Source organism: Dipodomys spectabilis, unplaced genomic scaffold, assembly GCF_019054845.1.
Source record: "Dipodomys spectabilis isolate Male_0828 unplaced genomic scaffold, ASM1905484v1 ptg000076l, whole genome shotgun sequence".
Taxonomy (NCBI): domain Eukaryota; kingdom Metazoa; phylum Chordata; class Mammalia; order Rodentia; family Heteromyidae; genus Dipodomys; species Dipodomys spectabilis.
Window position 1 is genome coordinate 8,111,761 of NW_024870753.1, and position 21,513 is coordinate 8,133,273.

At 52.1% G+C, this 21,513-nt stretch overlaps 1 protein-coding gene across 1 annotated transcript in view; it reads left to right on the forward strand.

Annotated features, from left to right (window-relative positions):
• The window catches only part of Grik4 (glutamate ionotropic receptor kainate type subunit 4), a 213,681-nt gene that overhangs the window by 142,041 nt on the left and 50,127 nt on the right, over positions 1–21,513 (forward strand). The window contains exons 10-12 of the mRNA XM_042683011.1: positions 204–308; positions 18,237–18,344; positions 20,991–21,194. Of these exons, the coding sequence (XP_042538945.1) occupies positions 204–308; positions 18,237–18,344; positions 20,991–21,194 (417 nt within the window). The remainder of the gene's footprint in view (positions 1–203; positions 309–18,236; positions 18,345–20,990; positions 21,195–21,513) is intronic.

Consider the following 21,513-nt stretch of genomic DNA (forward strand, 5'->3'; position numbering starts at 1 on the left):
AGTTAGTTGGTTTGGGGTGTTGGGTGTAGGGCTCCCCACCTTCACACCCAAACGCTGTGGCTGGGAACAGGCAGCCGAAGGAGTCTTGAGACCCTTGAGTCCTTTCTTAGGCTTCCCCAGTTGGCATGTGTCTGCCACCCAGTGCTTGGTGCTAAGTGAACAAGGGGCCTATTTGGTGCTGTAACTCACTCTGTCTTGGACAGGTAGAATTGGAAGGTCTCACCGGCCACATTGAATTCAACAGCAAAGGCCAGAGATCCAACTATGCCTTGAAAATCTTACAGTTCACCAGGAACGGGTTCCGGCAGGTAAGCCTGCAGCACTGCGCCCACGGATTCCTCCTCTTTGCTCCTTTCTCCTGGGTCTTCCCTACCTCCTTTCATTTCCCTACTTCACTCCTGCTCCTCCTTCTCCTCCTCCTCCACCACCACCACCTCTTGTTCTCCATGGCCCCGATCCTGTCTATGGGAGGAATCTGGAACTGGACAGCCATGCCAAGTCCCTCTCTGAAGGTCTCCCCCCTCCCCAGCCCTCTGGCGGCAGGGAGGTTTGCGCTTTGGACCGCATGCGTGTGAGCCAAGTGCTCCACTGAGCCAAGCCTCCGGCCATTTTGTTGATTGATTATCTTTGGGACAGTCTTTCTTTTTGATTGATTATCTTTGGGACAGCGTCTTACTTTCTGCTCCAGCAGGCCCCTGGATGTTGATTCCCCTGTTTTAGGCCTTATATTTGGGGTGACAGGCGCACACTACTAAACCTGGCTTCTTTCCTTTGAGATGGATTCTCACAAACATTTCTGCCCCAGTTGGTCTTGAACTGTGATCTTGAGGCCCATGGAGACCAGGTAGTGGGTAGGACTCTTCCTGGAGGATTGCTCTTCTTAGAAAACAATAAGAATAAAGGCAAGGGTGGCAGATTAACTGACTTTTTTGCTCAGTCTGGCCTTATGCCATGACCTCCCTAATTTCTGCCTTCCAAGCAGTTGGGATTACAGCCGTGTGCCGCCACATGGGCCCAACCACATGATTTTTAAGCAAGGACAATAACCACCATTTTGTATATGTTCCTGGATGGGGCAAGCTGACATGGGGATGGAGTACCACAGAGCGGTTGTTCCTTTCATCTAACACTCATTTACTGAGCACATACTGTGTGTCAGGCAGGAAACAAAGCTGAGAATGGCAGAGAGAGGGTTCACAGTGTGGTGAGGGAAAGTGACACAGAGGTGCAATTTGGGGCCATTAAACTCAAATCATGCCCTGGGGCTCATCTTCCCTGAATAAGGAAGCAGCCAAGCTGTGGGAAGTTGTCAGTCTGCTTGGGGGAGGGGGGGAATGGGAAGTGAAGCTCCATTAGTCATTCTTGCAAGGTAATATTAGAATGGCACTTCTGTGTGCGGTCTCCCTTCCAGATACAAGTTTTTTCAAATTGAGGGAAAGTATCTGGTTTTGTGGAAGCTGTATCTAGTAGGACAGATGACAGGCAAAGAAACACGTAGGTGACATGGTGGCCGTCGCTCCCGAGGAAAAATGCACCAGGGTTGGGAGCAAACAATGGCGGAGAATCAGGCGGGTGTATGCTCCCTAGAACCCGTCTGGACATTCTAGAACCTCCCCTTGATCTCCACCCTGCTCTAGTGACCTGGGCAAGAGCTCACTCTCTTCCAGCTCCCCTCCTATCCAGCAGCAGCAGCAGCACCCACCCTCCCTTCCTCCCTCCTCCCTAATCTACCCTCTACGTGGCAGGCCATCTGTCCGGAAGTCCCTCCTCTCTTGCATTCTGCTTCCACATTAGCGGCCACTTAGCCTGGCCACTCAGGCCACAGGCCTGCCTGCGTCAGCCATGGGGATCAAGCCCATCAGTCCTAGACAGAGAGTCTGTCTACTCCAGAGTTTTCTTTGTAGCAACCATTGCCCACTCCGTTGGCGGGTCCATTGGCTGTATACAACGTATAAATGTGCTCGAGAATAATCCGTGGCATTGGCTTGGAAAGGTATATTCTGGGCAGGAGGTGAAGGTAGAAGAAGCTTGGCTCAAGGTCAGACTAGGCAAGAGGTTAATGGGCATAGTGATGTGTGCCTGTGATCTCAGCTAAGCTGGAGGTATATAGGTTAAAAAAAATGCAAGAGATCTTATCTCAAAAAAAAAACTAAAGCAAAAACTCGGAGGCATGGCAGAGCTATTGCCTAGTAAGTGCGAAACCCTAAGTTAAAAAAACACCATACCTAATTCCCAGGCTCCACAGCTTTTTTTGCTTTTTGATTTAGCAAAACTGGGTGTGCTCAGGAGACGGCTAGTTTCAGGAGCATCTGGACGAATGATTAGAATATAGGTGGACCCCAGGTTACCTGCCCTGGTACAGTAGACATGCTGAATATTTAGAATTTCTTCTTCACTCCCCTTCTGTGCTGTGTGTGCCAATGTTGGATAGACTTGGCCTCGTGTGACCGCGAACAGGACAGTGGCTTGACCTTCAGCTGTCCTGAGGGATGCACCCCTGGCTGGTCTTATGAAGTAGAGGGCGAGATGCCTCCTGATGACCCATTTTCCTTCGCTGTGTCTGGCGACTGTCCTGCTGCGTGGCTGTCTGGTTCGGATGCTGGGAGTACCGAGCAGAGACTGCGTGACCTGCCGTGGGCACGAATACAGCTTTGAAGTGCTGGTCCCCAGGTCCCATCCCAATCACGGCCCAGCGTTGCCTCTTGATGGGCAAGGATGGAGAGATGCTAGGGAGGCAGGCACAATTAGGGGGAGAGGGGAGTGCGGGCATCTCTCCCAGCCCCATCCAAGGTGACGCTGGCGGGCGGGGGGGGGGGGGCAGGGCAAGGGACTATCATCTGAGGACATTTGGTGTACAGACCACATGGGTGCATGGCATGGATCAAGTTCAGTCCTTCTGGTGTTGGGTCCTAGCTCACTACAAAGACCAAGGATAAGGAGCGAGGCCGGAGTTCACGCTCGGGTTTATTTATCTTCAACGCCCAAGGTCTGGGCTTTCCTGCTCTAGGCTTTTCCTTGCTCCCTGGATGACCCCCACCCCCACCCCGTTCTAGGCTTTTCCTCCCTTCCTAGACACCCCCTCCCCCACGCATTCTCCTCCTCCAAGTCTGCTGCTTCATCTCCACTCATGGCCACGGATGGGGCTTGTTTCTAATGGCCTGCCAGGCTGGGCTTTCTTGACTAATGGCACCGCGTCGTGTGGCCTTGGCTTTATTCTTTCTCTTCCATCTGGGCGAGTGACTGCTCAGAGCTGGGTTTGATTATTTAGAAAGCACCATGCGGGCACCCAGTGGGTTGTAATTGGTAAAATGTCTGAACCAAATGCCATAATTCCTGCCGGTGGCTGATTAAAAGATTATTACCATTTTAAAAATAGTCTTTCAGAACTCAGGGCTATTTTTTTACCATTTAAAAAATTACTATTTTGATTGGGCTTAGAGAGTGTTCTCTGCCTTGGGCCTCCGCTGGAGGCTGTACTGGAGAATGCGTCCAGTACGGTGTCCTGCCGGTCACATTCCAGAGCTTGGACTACCTCCTGGTGACCTATTTATGGGCACAGAAGTCTTCATCCCTCAGTTTCTGCCTGTGAGACCAACCATGGCTGCTAACCGCTATATGTTGAGTAGCTTTAGAATAGCACTCTCTCCCTTCTTGTCTGTAAAGAAAAAAAAATCCTCTTTAAAAGAGGCTGGGAGCCACTCGGGAGGCAGAGATGAGGTGGACTGAGATTTGAAGCCAACCCATACAAGTTAACAAGATCCCATCCGAACATATCCGTGGGTTTTGGTGGTACACACCTGTAATCCAAGCTACCCAGGAGGCTTTGGGAACAGGATCTAGGTCCAAGGCTGCTCTGGAGAAAAAGCTCAAGACCCTCAGGAAAAAAAATAACTAAAAGCTAAAAGGGCTGGGGATGTGGTTCAAGTGACAGAATGCTTGCCTAGACCTGAGTTCCAAGAGAAAGGAAGGGAGGGGGAGGAGAGGGGAGAAGGAAGGGAAGGGAAGAAGGAGGCTAGGAGAGAAAAAAGAGAACAACTCTAGAAGGCCCTTGATTTCCTTCCTTTAACTTGGTCTAAAGATCAGAGAGTCTGAGCAGCCCCCAGGTGGCTCTGTTAGTGCTGTACTAAGCACACCTTTCATCTGAGCATGGGAAATGGCTTAACAGGCCCTAATTAAGCCTTGGGGTTTGACATCCCCAGCTAAAGATGAGATCTCCTTTGTTTGCACCCCTGTTGGCTTTCTCTGTGTCACAGGGCATTCCTCAGTAGACAGCGGCCACAGGCAAACCCTCCACATTTGGCCTGCGGGATTCGAGGATGCATGGCCCCACTCCCGCTGTCTGAAGTTTATGCATATGACTCCATCCAAGCAAAACCAGATCTGCTCTCTCGCGCTTGCCTGTGGTTATGTGGAGGGCTGGCGCTCCTGACATCATAATAATAGCTTAACATTTATCGTCGCCTACATGACGTTCCGTGCTGGGTGTTGTGCATACATATTTTTAAATGCCTATCTTCTTTATCAATGCTGCATGAAAGCTCTCTTCTCGTAGGTGGAAAAACTGAGGTGGAGAGATAAGAAAATGTTCCCACGCTCACAAAGTCAGGAAGTGGCAGACTCGGTTGAGTTGAGGAGGGGCTGCTGTCCTCAGGGTTCAGAGCCTTTGCATTAGAGCTCAGGACATGTTGATCAGAACAGCTGTGTGTGTGTGTGTGTGTGTGTGTGTGTGTGTGCACGTGTGTGTGTGTATGCATGCATGTGTGTGTACACACATCGCACACACGCACACATGTGCCTGCATACTTGCACATGTGCATGCATGTGCCAGTACTAAGGCTTGAACTCGGGGCCAGGGTGCTGTTCTGTAGCTCTTTCATTCCAAGCTCTTTCATTCGCTCTACCACTTGAGTCAAAACTCCACTTTCTACTTTCTTGACTGGCTTTGAGCTGCGATCCTCAGGTCTCAGCCTCCTGAATAGCTACGATTCCCAGGTGTGAGCCCCTAGTGCCTGGCTTCTCATTTAATCTTCAACTCCAGTCAAGGACATTCTCTATTGGGCCCATGATGGCCCCCAAACTCTCCTTGAGAATCTTCTGGGCCGGTGAACTTGCCACCTCTTTTGCAGCACATTCCAGATTCGTCCAAGCACTGGATCAAACTCCACCTCCTCGATCTGCCCTCTGGAACAGCCCGCAAGGTTCCATTGCTTCCTTCTCAATTGCCAGTCCTTCAGATCTGTGCTGTTTGCTTTCACTCCATTCAGTCTTTCATTCTGGAATTTAACCTAAGATGTTTTTAACATCCACTCTTTGTCAAAGACTGGAGATGGAGGGTTGATTATGCAGCATTCACTTAAGAGCTTCTGAGCTTTGGGGAAAAGGCAAAAATTTCAGCCAGCTTTTACCGTGACGGATTCTAATTATGCTCCTCTTATTTTCTCCTTCCCTGAGCAAGTAGTCCATACCCTATCCCAGCATGGCATGGCTTGTAGCTCCCTTACCCCAGATACCGAGAGGTGTGTCTAGCACTCCATGAAAGCACGAGGTTCCAGACGAGGCTGGCAGCCTGGGTCTCAGACTCTGGGTTCACCGCTTGCCTTACGCTGAGGCTCAGTTTCTACTTTCCACATTAGCTGGCTCACATTCTAAACTCTGAGCCCTGGGGTCAATTAGTTATGCTTCCCAACAGACTCAGCCAGTTCTGTGCACACGAACTTTTCTTAGAAGCCAAGCCATCCATTTTTGGACCACTGATCCAGTAACTTTGTTCCTATGGAGACAGAAAGCCCAGTGGAGCTGGCCGGAGAGGGCTAACAGAAAGCTTAATGAATGGTAACTGCACTTTGTTTTTCAAAGCAGATGTAGCTCAACTTTCAAGGGGCTACGCTGTGGAATGGTGTATGTGAGGGCCTGGAGCACCGGGAAGGAATGGAGCACTCAGATAGGACCTGGAGCACCAGGCAGGAATGGAGCCAGAGAGGAAGGGAGCACTCAGATAAGAACTGGAGCACTAGGCAGGAATGGAGCCAGAGAGGAAGGGAGCACTCAGATAAGAACTGGAGCACCAGGCAGGAATGGAGCCAGAGAGGAAGGGAGCACTCAGATAAGAACTGGAGCACCAGGCAGGACTGGAGCACTCAGGGTCCTCTTTGGAAGAGAACTCAAATCTAACTTCATCCCCCTTGATGCCATCTTCTCCTAACAACAGTCCAGCAGAGGCAGGCCCGACCCCTCTGGGGAAGGGGTCCTCTGATAGGGACAGAAGCAGCTGCAGTTCTTATTTTTTGGGGGGGGGTCCGGTCGTGGGGCCTGAACTCGCCTGGGCGATGTCCCTCAGCTCTTCAGCTCAAGGCTAGCGCTCTACCACTTGAGCTACAGCATCACTTCCGGCTTTTTTCTTTTTGTTTATGTGGTGCTGAGGAATCAAACCCAGGGCCTCAGGCATGCAAGGCAAGCACTCTACCACTGAGCCACCCTCCCAGCCCCGCTGCAATTCTTATTTTAGCCTTGACAGTGGGGGTCTCCAGGAAGTGGCTTCTTGACTTGGGAGGTGGTTTGTATAGACCTGCGGTGGGGGAGGGGTTCTCCTGTCCCTGCAGCCTGACTCCTCCCTCCACGTCAAAGCCATCAAACACAGAATAACACAACACTCCAAGATACCCTGCCTGCCAAATGAGACCATGCCACCTCTGCCATTGGGGCGTTGGAGAAGCAGCATGAGGTCCCCCGTCCCTGACACCCCTGCCCTCTGCCCAGCCTCTCTCGTCACGAGCCACCTCCATCCATGGCAGCGCTCAGAACAGCCCTCAAGGCGCCACCAGGCTGCAGTGAGGAAGACATTTGCCGTTTGAAGACAGTGCTTGCCACAAATACGCAGAGCCTTTGCAGCTGCGTTTGCCTGGCCCTGGCCCAGAGCACTGGGGCGGTGTTTGGTTGCTGGAAATCAACAGCACCTCATGCCAGTTCCCCTGCCCAGGGATAGACCCGAGTGCCAGTTCCCCCCCACCCCCAGGGACAGACCCACAAGCCCAGGCCAGCCTCGGGCGCGATCTGCGCCCTCCCCTAGAGCCCCACAGAGCAGGGCGGTGACTCGCTTTGATGTTCTAGAAGACGCAGTTGGCAAACCCACGTGAGGGATGTGGTTTGGGGCTGCTATGAAGGTGCCTGAGAAATCACTTATTTCTTCTTTTTAAATTAAGAAGCAGGGAGACGGGGAATTGGCACAGGGCTCTAAGTCATTGATCCCCTCGCTTAGAAGGTCGTAAGTTCTTCTAGCTGGAGGTCGGTCAGCTTGGCCCATTCTCCTTCCAGACAGGGATAGGTGAGACCCTCACTCCTGCGTCTGAAGCCTCCTGGTGACCCTGTTTGCCCTCAGAGTGAGATGCACCAGGCTTGCTTCTCTCTGATCCTCCTCTCCTACCCTTCCCCATGACAGATACTGCGGCGTATGACAGCCCAGGCTTTTGCCCAGCTAGGCCTGCAGGCATGCCCAGGCCTCTGTGCCATCTCCACTCATCTATGCTCAGCTCTGAGCGTGGGCCCCACCCCTAGAGACCCCATGCAGCAGTGAATAAGGGGCTGGGGTGTGCAGAGCCAGCCTTGCTGGGCTGGGGGAGGTGGGTGTGTAGGGCAGTCTTCGGGTCTTGAGCAGCTTAGAGCCGGCAGAGGTACCTGGACAGCCCTAGGATTGGGGTTTTGTCATGAGAATCTTCTAAAGCTCCTGCTCCTCTACTCGCTCAAGAGAGCTTTCATGTGCCAAATGTTCCATTGGCCCAACTGTTTGTTCTGGCATTTAAAAATTTGAAATGAAGGGAGGTTCTCCTCTGGCTCATTAAAAGATCTCCAGGGCCAGACAATGGCCCAGCCATTCAAGAGGTAGCTGGAGATCAGCAGGACTGAAGATCAAGGTCAGCCTCAGCAAAAAGTTGGGGAGACCCTATCTGGAGAAAGCTAGCACCTTGTGGTTCATGTCTGTAATCTCCTCTGGGCAAAGGACTTATGATCCAAGGCCAATTTGAGTAAAAAAACAAGACCTTACCTGAAAAGTAAGGCCAAAAGGGCTGGGGGCATGGATCAAGTGGTAGAGTGCCTACTTAGCAAGGGCAAGGTCCTGAGTTCAAAACCCAGTACTGAAAAGAGTAACTTTCCAGCACCTTTTCCTGGGACATAGAAGAGAATGAGATCAGCCTCCCTGGCACTTGGAGACCAGGGTCTAGAAGCAGAGGCCCTGGCTTTGGAAGGACGAGACCTCGAGCCTTCCTCCTTCCCCCCTTCCCCAGGCCCCCTGCTCATCAGCTTTGGTGGAGAATTCACTCACTGCCGAAGCCGATTCACACACCAGCCGGCAAGAAAATCACAGCTACTCAAGTTTTTGAACAGGGTGCTGCTTCAGGGCAGAGGAGCAGAATCTGAAGGCGCTGTGTTTTAAGTCTATTTCTTGTAACGTGCCCCATCACTCTTCTCTGGGGAAGTCTGCCAGCTCCCGAGCACTCCTTGCCCTGCCTCCGTAGCCAGCTCCTGCCTGGGGGCTGGAAGAGGGCGGCCTGTGTCTTGGAGCAGCCTAGGACAGCCCAGCCAGCTCCCAGGAGAGAAGAGCTGGGCGTGGACTAGAGGTGGGGCTGCAGACAGCCAGGTCAAGGACCAAGGGGGGAGGGGGAGGGGAGGGGTGCAGGGGCTGGGTGAGTGCAGGCAAGGTGGAGTGAGGAGAGGCTGGGGTCAGCGGCAGAGCTCAGGCCTGGGTCCCAGCGCTCCCCGTCCCTGGCCCTCTGTGTTTCTCCATCCCTTTGCAGTAAAATAGGGAAGATGAATGTCATCATATCTGCTTCATGGGTGTCATAAAGTTATTGAGATCAGAATGAAACATTGTTTATGGCAGGGCTCTCAGGATTCTGCTACATTGTGCAAATTTTAGTTCTGTTGCCTCACAAGGAAATGTCTAACTATATATCTCTCTATCTTTGTTTGCAAGAGTCCCAGAATCTCATTTCTAGCCTGGCACACACCACGGGGAAGGACACAGCAGGGGGAGGGGAGCACTGGGGTCATCCCCCCCCCCAGGGCTGCAAGGACTGGTCCATGCCAACCAGGCCCTGTGTAAATCCAGGCTGCCAGGCCAGGCAGCCCCTTTGCTGCTGGAAGCTTTACACGACCTCCCACCTCGCTGCTCCTTCCTCCTTCCTCCCCGTTCCCTGGCATTGAGTCCCTCTTAGCAGTGGCTCTGGGTGTCTTTCCTCCTCCAGCCCACCCTAGCATGGCACTGCTCAGACAAGAGCAGCTGATAACCCCCAAGTCTAAACCTCCTGCATCTTCCCAGAGCTTAGTGAGGCAGGGTGGGGTGGGGTGGGGAGAGGCACCTGCTCTTCCCTACTGCAACCTATCACCGGGCTAGGGGCTGGGGCTCTGTTCTCTACGAATCACTGCCGAGACTCAGAAACCACACCCTCCTACCCACAATCCCCCACACTCCTGATTTCCAGGACAAGGGAGTAAAGACTTCCCTCAGCCTGGAAGCTTCATTTAAAACCCTGGGTTCCCTTGGCACCTGCCACTCAGAGCTCCAAGTCCTGTTATTATTACAAGTGCTTTCTCACTTGGTGTGTGGACCCAGGGGAGCCAGGCAAGCCCTGTCTGTGTCATGATTTTTGGCTGTAATTTTCTTAGAAGATGAAAAATCTCCAGCATGGTCCAGCTCTTAGTCTTCTAGGGCAGAGGAGTCTTTCTGTTGGCCAACTCTGCCAGCAGAAATATGAAGGAGATGGCCGGATCGTCCCTAGGTGCTCAGAAAGAGAGAGTACACAATCTTTTTACTATGTTTTTAAGAAGAGGAAGTTGAGGAATAGGCAAAAGAAATCATTCGATTCAGTTATTTTCATTTTTGTTTTGATCACTTTTATTGGAATTCTGTGGAATAAGCATCCCTTCTGACCTCCCTTAGAACTTGTGTCCAAACAGAAACAGAAGAGAGATCTAAGCATCCTCCAGTCCTACTTTGGGACGTTAACTTCTGAAAGCCTGAGGCAGGGGGGATGGGGGCAAGTCCATTAAATTAGTGAGCCTGTCATCGATTTGTAGTCAGAGCTAGCGGAGCTGGCTTATGCTTTTCTCCCGTCCTCATTGATACTTACCGATCACTGGAATCTTTGAGGACAGCCAGAGGGGACTTATTCTTGGTGAGAAGTGACCAAGTTCAGTGTCACTCCCTAGAAATTGGGGATGAAGGATGGAAGTTTGAGCACCTTTTGGCCAAAGCCAAATATCCAGGTACAGAGAAGGATCCTCGTTATCTGTGGGTTCTGTATTTGAAAATCTGACTGCTTGCTAAAGTCTTCATGTAAACCCCAAATCAATGCGCATAGCAGTTTTGCAGACAGGCAGAGTGGGAACACATTTGAGTCATCTGATGTGTACTCTCCCAGCAGAGGTTGAACTGGGCAAAATTCTGTCTTCCCGTGCAGGGCTTTAACTGTCAAAAAGCATCCTTTTCATGGGATATTGAGTGTCACATCTTTGTGCTCCCCCGCCCCAGTTATGCTTCTGTTAAAAATGAGTCCTAAATGCAGTGTGCTCCTATGTACAAGAAGGCTGCGGGGGTCCCTACAGAGAAATCCATCCTCAAGAAGCCATGTGCGGGTATCAGCTGCAGTGCTGTTGTTTGGTGTTAGTCCATCAGCAGCCTGTGTGAAATGAAGTGTTTGTAAACAGAAGCACAGGTAAAATAACAAGGTTATAGATGAACCAGAGACTCATAGGAACCTGTCCCCATATTCCCCCCGAGAGCAAATGTGTGAGGCCACTTTATGAACCGGAACTGCTAGGAATAAGGAGGATCAGCTGCAATGAGTCTCAGCCAGGAGGGGAGACCCGCTGAGCACACCTCGAGGTAGCTGCAGTTTTCCCCACATGGTCTTTTCTCTCTGAGCTCGCTGTCCTGCTCTCCTGCTCTTACACAGTGAACTAGGGCCCTGCCCTTCTGCTTCTGCTGCTGTTGTAGAACCTAGGTCGTGCATTCCTGGGGTCACGTTTAATACTAAAAGATCGGTACACCAGTCGGTTTGAATCTTCACAAATGCATCTTTATGAAGAAGAGTCTGTGCTCGACTACCTCCAGTGTTAGGGAACTCACTACCTGTGGGGACATCCTATTCCATGTTGGAAAGCTCGTACTATTAGGGAATTCTGTTAGGAAAAATGGAAGAAGGAATAGGCTCAATTCTCAACCGGCCAGGAGGCACAAGAGCGAGAGGCACAAACCTTTCCGTGGGTGTGGAGGTTGTGCAAGGAGGTTGGAGATGGGCCTTTATGGGGTCTGAGCAAGGAGACAGAGGCTGTTGAAAAAGCCTTTAGGGCTGGGGGAGGCCCATAAGGGCCTGTTGATGGCCAGGCTTAGGTCGGGTTGCCCTGTTTGCACCAAGCAGTCTGTACGTGTCTGGTGTAATAGGGTGGGGGTCAGACCTTCACAGACGTCTTCCTTGCTGAGGCTTCTTCCTTTGGTCCTTAGTTCTCCTTGAGCCCACATAGCTGTTCTATCTTTTCCCTGATTGCTTCTTCTCAGAGGCTCAGAGTGGGCTTTGGGGGGACAGGTTGGAAAAGGGTCTTCTCATCCTGATCTAAGTGGCCATGAGCTCTTCCTTTGTACCTGTTTTCTACCTCAGAGTTGCCCACAGCTGTTCTCATGCAGCCAGGTGATAGAGGAGTCCCCAGAATCTGAGTTCAAGCCCAAGTTTAGTCCTTATTAACTGTGTTACTTGGCCTCTCTCGAGTCTCGGGTTTATTCATGTATCCAACAGAAACTGGTATAAAAGTACCTGTGTTAAGCAGTTATTGTTTGTCTAAGCCTGCGTTTCTCAGGTGGGAATGGTAACAGGGTTCTTACACAGAATCAGGAAAGCGCACGTCCTGGTGTCCCCACAAGCAAAAACATCAGTAAGTGTTTGAAGATCTGATTCTGGAGCGGAAGGACTGGCCCTGCTGTAGAATTCAACTCCCCCCCCCCCCCCCCAGGGAGCTGGGTCCCCAGTGGTGCCAAGTGTGTAGAACAATTGTTGAAATGTACATAAAATATTAACAGTTACTGCGTGCACACACACCTATGGAAGATGTGAGGAAGTTCCTCGGGCTCTAAAAATGAATCCCCTTTTACCTGAGAGAGTACAAAGGCAAAATGACAGCCCAGGTCTCTAGGCAGGAGAGGGGGCAGGGGGGTTGTACGCTGTAGAGTCTCCAGGACTTTCCAATTAGCAGCAGCAGCAGCATCAGACCCAGGAACGATCATTAGAGGACTTCCTGGACCTCCAGGATTCGTCTGTGATAATTAGGAAGGAAACCAGAGCCTAGGGCTGGGGACCTCAGATTGTCTACTGCTAGCTCCGGCAGGAAGCAGTGGTGGATCTCTGTGGTCAGGATGCTAGATGAGTACTCCCTCGGTGGCCTGAGCTACGCGGCCGGGCCAGGTGTCAGACACCTAATTCCACTATGGTTATTGCCTCCCCCAGGACCATGGACAGCTCCAGACAAGGCAGCAGGGCCCATTGATTCATCCCCTTGGCCCCACCGACTTCTGGTCTAAGCCTTCCTCCCAAGCATTTCTTTAAGCTTTGTCCCCCGTGGCTCCACCCAGGGGTCTTAAGTACAGGTCCCGGGGAGACAGGGACTGGAGGCGCTTCAGCCTCAGGGCCAGCAGTGACCGCCCACACTGAGAAGGAAGACAGGGTAGACGGATGAACTTACAGAGGAGCAGAAACTCAGGCAAGCTGCCCTGGGCATTACGCCGACACTGGGGCAGCGTTAGATCACCGCCCGTTGTCATAACTGGCTTCTTAATGGTAACACTGCACATTAAGGTAAAGACGCATATTCTGTTTAAGAGGACAAAGGGACTTGTCATTCCTTTAGAAGGGCTTTTTGGAAGAATGCTTTTGAATGCATAATTAAAATCTCCACCATATAGTGCTTAGAGGAGCAGAGTGATTATTAATTTATATAGATCTGCGTTCCTTGCCGTTGTTGGGGAAATCCTACTTTCTAAGCACGTAAAAAGCACATCCCATGTCGGTCATATTTACCTAAGCTTTCGTGTCTGACGAAGCCCTCCTAGCAGAGCCTGTTCCTTCTAACAGCTCAGATCAGCCCCTCGGAAGACCTCACGCGTGTTTTAAATATTGAGATCCCACGAATCGTCCTATTTTTGTCTACTCATCAGTTCTGGGATTTGGATAAATTATTAACTGGGGTGAACCAGACACTCGTGGCTCACACTGATAACGCTAGCTATTCGGGAGACTGAGATCCTGAGGATCAAAGGTTTCTGTCCAGCCTGGACAGAAAAAGTCCTCAAGATTCCCATCTCCAATTAACCGGCAAAAAACTGAGCTGGAGGTATGGTTCAAGTGGTAGAGTACCAGCCAAGCAAGACAAGGCTATTGAAGCCCTGAGTTTAAGCACCGTTCTAGCAATAGTGTGTGTGTGTGTGTGTGTGTGTGTGTGTGTGTGTGTAAGTGTGTGTAATTATCTAAGTGACTTTTCTTACTGACAAAGTGGGGTGCCCACTTTGTCAAGTGACAGAGCCGGGGGCATGCTGTGCAAGGGTAGACACTGGTGATGTGCTGAAGAAGGCTGACCCCAGCCAGCCCCCATTCTATACCTCTTCCCAGCAAGGTGCTCCTTAACACCTTGTTGGCTCTGATGGGAGGGTCGACACCACAGAAATTGGCAGGTGCCATAAATCAGGGCCTCTTGTTTTTCCAGGAGAGCCCGTTTTTTAAGCATTTCCTGGCTCACATGGCGGGTACTCAATCACGATTTATTTCTCCCTCCACCCCAGCCTTTCCCCGTGACCCTCTTTGTCATCGGAGCTGCTTGCTCTGTGTGCTGCTGCACTGCAGCTGGCCTCAGAACTGCCATGGCTGGTCCCCTCTGCTTTCTGATTTAGTCCATTTGGCTGGGGAGTTTCAGCATCTGCATTTCTAATGCAGATACTGCTCCGTCAGAGCCCGACCTCTAATCCTGGTAAACTAAGTCCCCAGTGAGCCCGGCCCTGTCGCTCAGGGCCTTGTGGTGCGTGCTGAGTGGCGTGTGGTAAGTACTGCTCTCCCGAGTCTCAGAGGCAGTCATTTGTACTTGAATCTCAAGAGATGGGGGGAAAGGGGCTCAGAGAGACTCGGTGACTTATATGCTGTCACACAGCTCATTCACAGAGAAGACAGGTGACAGCTAGGTCCCAGCACTGGGGCAGTCGCCTGGGTGGCATGTGTGAACGGAAGCTGGACTCGGGTGGGCTCACGCTAACCTAGTGGGGTCTTTCTTCTCGCCAGCATTAAGGTAGAAAGCTGGGCACCTTGGCTCAAACCTGTAATCGTAGGTGCTGGGGAGGTGGAGGGGATGAGGGGATCGCCTGGGGATAAGGAAGTTTGGAGTGAGGACTGGGTGTGTTTGTTGCCCTGCTATGGGGAAACACACCTCTGGGCACAGTGGTGACAAGGGGGGGCGCACAGGAGGTGGACTGGAACCCAGCAAAGCGAGACCCGGCCTTGAAAGACACTGGAAGCCAGGCTCCGGCGGGCCACACCTGTCACCCTAGCCACTCAGGAGGCTGAGATCTGAGGAGGGCAGCTCAAGCGGGGAAATCCATGAGATTCTTACTTGCTTCCAACAAACCAGCCAAAAGCTGGGATGGAGGTGTGGCTCAAGCGGTAGAGTGCCAGCGTTTCACAAAAAAAGTTAAGGGACAGTGCCCAGGCCCTGAGTTCAAGCCCCAGTACCCAGTATACACACACACACACACACACACACACACACACACACACACACACACACACACACACACACACACACACACGACTAAAGGTGTGGTTCAAGTGGAAGAGCACCTCCTAGTGAGCATGAGATCCCAAGTTCAATCCCAGTACTACTCCCCATTAGAGAGAGACAGATAGAGAGACAGAGAGAAAGAGAGACAGAGAGAAGCAAATGGTATTGAAATTAGCAGTGGCTCCCTCTTTCTCCCTCCACCACAACCTTGTGGACAAGCTCAAGCCTGCACATGTGGGCGGTGTTGACCACTTACAAAACAGCTGTTTCTACCAGAGGCTTTGGGGCGGGAGTCAGCAGGGTGGAGCAGAGGGATTTGGCTGCATGCAAAGGCACAGCTTGTCAGTGATGAGAAGCTGCCCTGCCCACCCTGGCACATGGGTAGCATCACAGGTGCCCGGGGGGTGTGGTGATTAGCCCGTATCCCAGGGCACCTGGCTCTGTCTCTCTGCTTCCTTCCCACTGCCTTTTTGCAATTACATTGTGCCAGGGAATGGCTGCCAAACCGCTTTGTTGGATCTGATGAGTTTATTAATTTCTTGAGGGCTAATAGGTGGGTGGGTGGGAGAGTGCATGGCCGACTGGAGCTTGGGGGCTAATTAGTCTCTTTGCCAGGTCCCCAGAGGTGAGGGCTGGGAGGCTGTGCTGCTCAGTCTGTCAGTTCTGACTCTGGATGAATCATTTCCATCGCTGGCTCCTCGCTTGCATCAGCCGAAGGAGGCCTTAGCGCAGACTGTTAGAACCGGATTGCTGAGACCCGCGGAGGTGGGAAGGTGGTCAGGGGGAGCTGCTGTTAGAACCGGATTGCTGAGACCCGCGGAGGTGGGAAGGTGGTCAGGGGGAGCTGCGGTCTTCCCAGCCCTGCGGGTGTGCTATGTAGGCTCAGGGCATCTAAGGAGTCGTCCCTGAGCATCCGGGTGCTGACATCCAGCCAGCCGCTCTTTATGTGTGAAGACCAATGACAGAAAGCCGTGTCATCTGGAGTTCACACTGGCTGGCGGAGGCCCTGAGAGCCGCTTCCTGGGAAGCCTGCTTGTTCCCCACCCTACGTCTGCATCAGGGAAGACACAGATGTACGAGTCAGAAGACTGGGTCCAAACCTGCGCCACACACACCTGGCAACCTCAGGAAAGCCATTTGATCTCTCTGAGCCTCCGCTTCTTCCTGAATGAAATAGAAGCACCACGACAAGGCCCAAGGATGACAGGAGGATTCAGAGGTGCTGGAGCAGGCATCTGGTACCACAAGTGTCCAGTAGCTATGACCCTGCCCCTCTTCATGTGCAAATTCCTCACCTCCCACCCTTTTTCCCTGAAGAGAAGGGGAAGAAGTCAAGGTCAGGCAGTGGTGAGGCCTGACTGCTCAGTTTGGAGAGTCTCTGGGACCTCCCCTCCCTTCTGCCCGTGCCTGCCCCTCAGGAGCCACCTGTCCAGAGGAAGCTGGGAGTGGCATAACCAACTGCTTTTGTCGTGAGCCCTGTGGGCTAGGAGGGGAGACGAAACTGTGCGAGAGAAGGCGGGAATGTGTGCCTGAGGGTGTGCGGTGTGCAAGGTGATCTGGGGGAAGATTCAACGGGAGTTAGGAGCCCCGGGCTCAAGCTTCAGGCCTGTCCGCTGACCTCTGATTCTTTCTCTGAAAAGTGCGGCTGGCTGGCTGGGAGACCACACTGGGTCCGGCTCATTTGTGACCCTGTACCCTCTCGGTTCATGGGGCCAAGAGTGAGCCATGGCTTCTGGATGTTGGAGCTTCTAGAAGAGAACACAGAGCGTATCCCTGGGAGCAGACCCACAGGGCATCTTGGGAGTCGAGGGAGTTTCCCAGGGAAGTTGGTGCCTGCTCCTGGAGAGGGCTGGTCCAGGCAGTGTATGGGTCTCACCAGGGCTCCAGCCAGCTGTCAGCTGTCTCTCCTGGCTGGTCCCCTTAAAGGCTTAGCCACAGAAATGACTGACCTCCCACTAGTAGAACTAACTCTATTGTGACTCTGTGTCTCTGTTTTATATATTTACAAATTGCTGATATGTTCTCTATATTTCCACATTGTTTGCTCATAACCTATTTATCTAGGGATTGTATAAAATCTGTTCCAAAGGTAGGCCTTCGTGGCTAACTTCTGTAATTCTAACTGCTTAGAAGGCTGAGAACAGGAAACTCACAGTTCAGGGCCAGCCTGGAAAGAACTGTGCCCTTTCAGTTGATAGCAGGGCACAGGGGTCTATACCAGTCGTGCTAATTACAGAGGAGGCTGAGTTTGGGAGGATCACAGTTCCAGGTCAGCTCCCACAGAAGAGCTCTCAAGACTCCATCTCAGGGGCAGAAAGCTTGGCGAGGTACCAAGAACCTATCAATCATCCTGGCTATGATGGAATGACTAAAGCAAGTGGATCGTGATCCAGGCATGCTCAGGCAGAAAGAGACTGTCTCAAAAACAGAGGGGCTGGAGGCGTGGCTGTGCAGTATAGTGCAGTATAGTGGGAGGCTCTGAGTTCAGACGCCAGTATGAAAACAAACGAACAAACAAAACCCATGTTCCATTGGAACAAATAAGCTAATAATTCACTACCTTTGAGTTTAGTCTTGGGAGTAGTCCAAAGTCTATATATCATACGCTTAAAAACGGGTCAAGAGATCAGATCTCAGGTTAAGTGGTTTTACCACAGTAAAATAAAAGGAAAGGCAGTACAGACAAAAGACTAGAGAAGTGGAAGGAAACCTTATTGAGTGCCAGGTTAAATCTATCTTTGACCCCAAGTGTCCATATCAACCCCCCTGTGTCAGGCGGGTGAGGGTACTTTCTCAGGAGGGCTGGAACTTTCCTGAATCTGTGGTCACCCATCCAGGCCAATATTGTCAAACTGGAGCCCATGCCACCTGTCAGCTCTGAGAAGAATAGAGGAAATATGGTGGTGATGGCCGAGCTCAGGCCGGGACGGCGGGGGCTGTGGGGGACTTTGGTGACTTTTCTAAACCGTCCCAGCCAGCCAAATAACCCACCAGGCCTCTCCCCACATGTTCATCCATCTGTACCCTCAGCCATTCATTAAATAAAGACCTGGGATCTACCAGCTCCCTCCAGCCACCTCCTTCTCGCCCAGATAACCGGGTTTCTTGCAGCCACACACAGCACAATGGCTCATCCCTACCTCAAAATAATGCTGTTCCTGGGAGCTTACTCACCCCCCAAATGGGGGGCTCGGGGGAGAGAACTTCCATGACCCGCGTTCCATTCCTGATATATTGTCATTTCCTCACCTGCCTTTTCCCAAGTCGTCACTCCTTTCTTCTTACCCTAGCAGCCCTCCTCTTCCCCCAAGCCCCTGAACCCTGTGTGAAAGTCTCCTCTGGGAACGCCCCTCCTCCTGGCTCCGCCCTGGGCAGGCGGGTGGCATGGCCTGCAGCCCAGGCTCCTCCAGCCTCTCCGTTCATCTCCGCAGATTGGCCAGTGGCACGTAGCAGAGGGCCTCAGCATGGACAGCCGTCTCTATACCTCCAACATCTCGGACAGTCTGTTCAACACCACGCTGGTGGTCACCACCATCCTGGTAAGCAGGTTTTCCTGAGTCTCCCAGCTGCTGCTCTCCAGGGGCCATGGCCTCCCGGGGCCAAGCTCACAGGCTTCCCAAGAAGGGAGCGCTAATCACAGCAGCCAGGCCCGTTTATGACAGGGTAATTGCACGGGAGCTGCGGTTTCACGTGGAAAGGATATCTGCTGAGTGAGCAGCGGAGGAAGAGGGAAGGCTGGAGATGCTACCACTTGGGGGTTCCTCCCTTCAGGGAGCCCTGAAGGCCGGCCAGAGCTACTGTGCCAATCCCCGGGGGAAGGGACTGCCTTCTGACACAGGTTGGAGGAGGGGGGGGGGGCCTAGGGGGCCCTTAGCAATCCCATTGCTTGGCACCTGCCATGTATAAAACGAGGCTCCCACTGCAACAAACCCAAGTGGCCACCTGACTGGTTTTATACGGCTTCTTTCTCAACTTCCAGATGGTTCTGAGAGTTCTCAATGAACCCACAGGGCAAAGGACCATCTGCCTTTTTATTCGATTCAGTTCTATTCAATAATTACCAACTCCACTCGTCCACCTCCCGCCCCCGGCCCCTGCCACGTGCTCAGCCGTGGCGATCACACATGAATAAGGCTCAGGCTGCGTCTTCAAAGACGGGATCACTTAGCAGATGGGAGCAGCCAAGTGCACACACAACCAAGGTGTTGCTTTTTTTCCCTTCCGCCGCCTCTCCTGAAGGCCTCGTGTTTTAAAATATCTGTCGATGAAGCCAGCTACATGTATTCAGCATTCATTTGTTCCTCCACCCCCTCCTCATTGTAACTAATATAAAATGTATTTCCCTGCTCGACCCAGCATCTTGCCAGCAGGAGATAAACTGTCTTGTCACACTGATATTGAATATCAGCCCAGAGCTGAGATGTACACAGGATAGCCTGCCTGCTCAGTCTCAGTCCAGTAAATGTGCAAGGCACACACGTGTCCACTTCTCTTAGGTTCTTTGAGATCATAGAAATTGCTCAGGGACTTCCACTGTGACCTTCAAGAGTGCCTGGGGCCCAGGAACCTGTGTGGGATTATTGATCTACTGCAAACCTCATGGGATAAAAGTCTGGAAAGATGCACAAACCTAGAGTCCTGGCAGAGAGCCCCTGTTCCTGCTGGCCACCAGTGGCGCACACCTCCAGCCCTAGCTACTGAGGAAGTCAAGAGAAGAGGATCACAGCTCTAGGACAGCCAGAGCAAACATTCCTGAAACCCCATCTCAACAGAAAAGAAAACAAATGAGCATGGCTGTCATCCAGCTGTGGGGCAAAGTATGAAAAAAAGATTGCTATCCAGGTCAGCCTAGGCAAAAAGCAAGCCCCTGTTTTAACATTAACCAGAGCAAAAAGAGGAGGAGGTGTGGCTCAAATGGTAGAGCACCTGCCAGGAAAGTACAAAGCCCTGAGTTCAGATCCCTGTTCTCTGAAAGGAAAAGAGGAAGAGAGGGAGGAGAGGGGACAGGACAGGAGGGGAGGAGAGGAGAGAAGAGGAGAGAAGAGGAGAGGAGAGGGAAGGAAGAGAATAACAAAAAAGCCTAAAATGAGCTAGGCACTGGTGGCACACATCTATAATCTTAACTACTCAGGAAGCTGAGATCTGAGGGTCCTAGTTCAAAGCCAGCCCAGGCAAAAAAGTCTTTGAGACTCTTATCTCTAATTAAACAACCCCAAAACAGCCAGAAATGGAGGTGTGGCTCAAGTGGTAGAGCGCCAGCCTTGAGCACAAAAGCTCAGGGACAGCATCAGGCTTGGGAAGTGGGAAAGCTGAAGGATGAAAGATGGAGCTGGGAGGGGACCCCTGTGTGCTAAGAGCAACGACAGGATAGAGGGGAGAGAGGCTCGGCTGGAGCAGGCGAGGAGCCAGGCACAGAGGCTTGGGCGGAGGAAGCAGCTGGGCCAAAGCACACAGAGCAGTTCAAGCCCCCAGAGCTTAGTCCTCCTCAGCCCAGCTCCAACCTTAGCTTATCCAACCCTCCCAGCTATCTTCTCTTACCCTTCCATCTACCTAGAAGGTCATCTTTCCGCTCATCTCTACCTGTGACTGCAAACCTGACACTTGTCTTCCTGTGTCTGGCTTATTTCACTTAACGTGGTAGTTTCGAGTACCATCCACTTCCCTGTAAATGATACCACTTTGTTCTTCTTTACTGCTGAATAATACTCCATCATATATGTGTGTGTAAATATACATACATAAATATACATATGTATATACACACACATGCAGATGTACATATACTGACCCCACACACATATATTTTCTTTATTCGTTCACCTTGTGTGTGTGTTCTTATCACCCCAGCCATCTCTACAGCTCTTACCCATCTTACATTTCCCTGGTGATAGGTCTGTGTAGAATAAGCAAAAGGGTGAGAAAACAAATTGAAGAGAGAAAGGGGCTGAGGTAGGACAGTGGGAGCCCTGTGGGAGCACTTAGAGGATCTGGATCCAGGGAGGGTCTGATCACCACTGCTGTGCTGTGCGAGACCGTGGCGGAAGCCGGGCCGGGCCTTCCGCCTCCCCTGCCCCCTGCCCCCTCCCGCACCCCGCCCCTGCCACCCCCAAGCCCATCCATCCCATCCGGTGCGGCTGGGACGCCAGGGCTCAGATGAGAATGACAGCTGCCCAGTTTCGCTGCAGGAAAACCCGTATCTCATGCTGAAGGGGAACCACCAGGAGATGGAGGGCAATGACCGCTACGAGGGCTTCTGTGTGGACATGCTCAAGGAGCTGGCAGAGATCCTCCGGTTCAACTACAAGATCCGGCTGGTGGGGGACGGCGTGTACGGCGTGCCCGAGGCCAACGGCACCTGGACGGGCATGGTCGGGGAGCTGATTTCCCGGGTAAGAAGATGACTGTTGGCCTTGGCTGATGCCGGGGGCTCACCACCCTTCCATTCGCCCAGTCACCCACTTATTCCCGAGACCTTGGCTGCGCCGGCCTGGGGCTGGCCACAGGTGCCTCGCTTTGGTGAACAGACCGCCGTGGCCCCAGCCCCGCCCTAGGCTTTGATCCACACACACAGATCTGTGTTCTGTCTGTGTATAACCCCGGTGTTCGCTTTTTTTATTGGGTTGATTCTGATGATCTTGTTGCTGGTGAACACCCCCAGCTGAGCTCCAACAGGCCTGGGGAAGGAGGACACACCCGCGTCAGCTGACT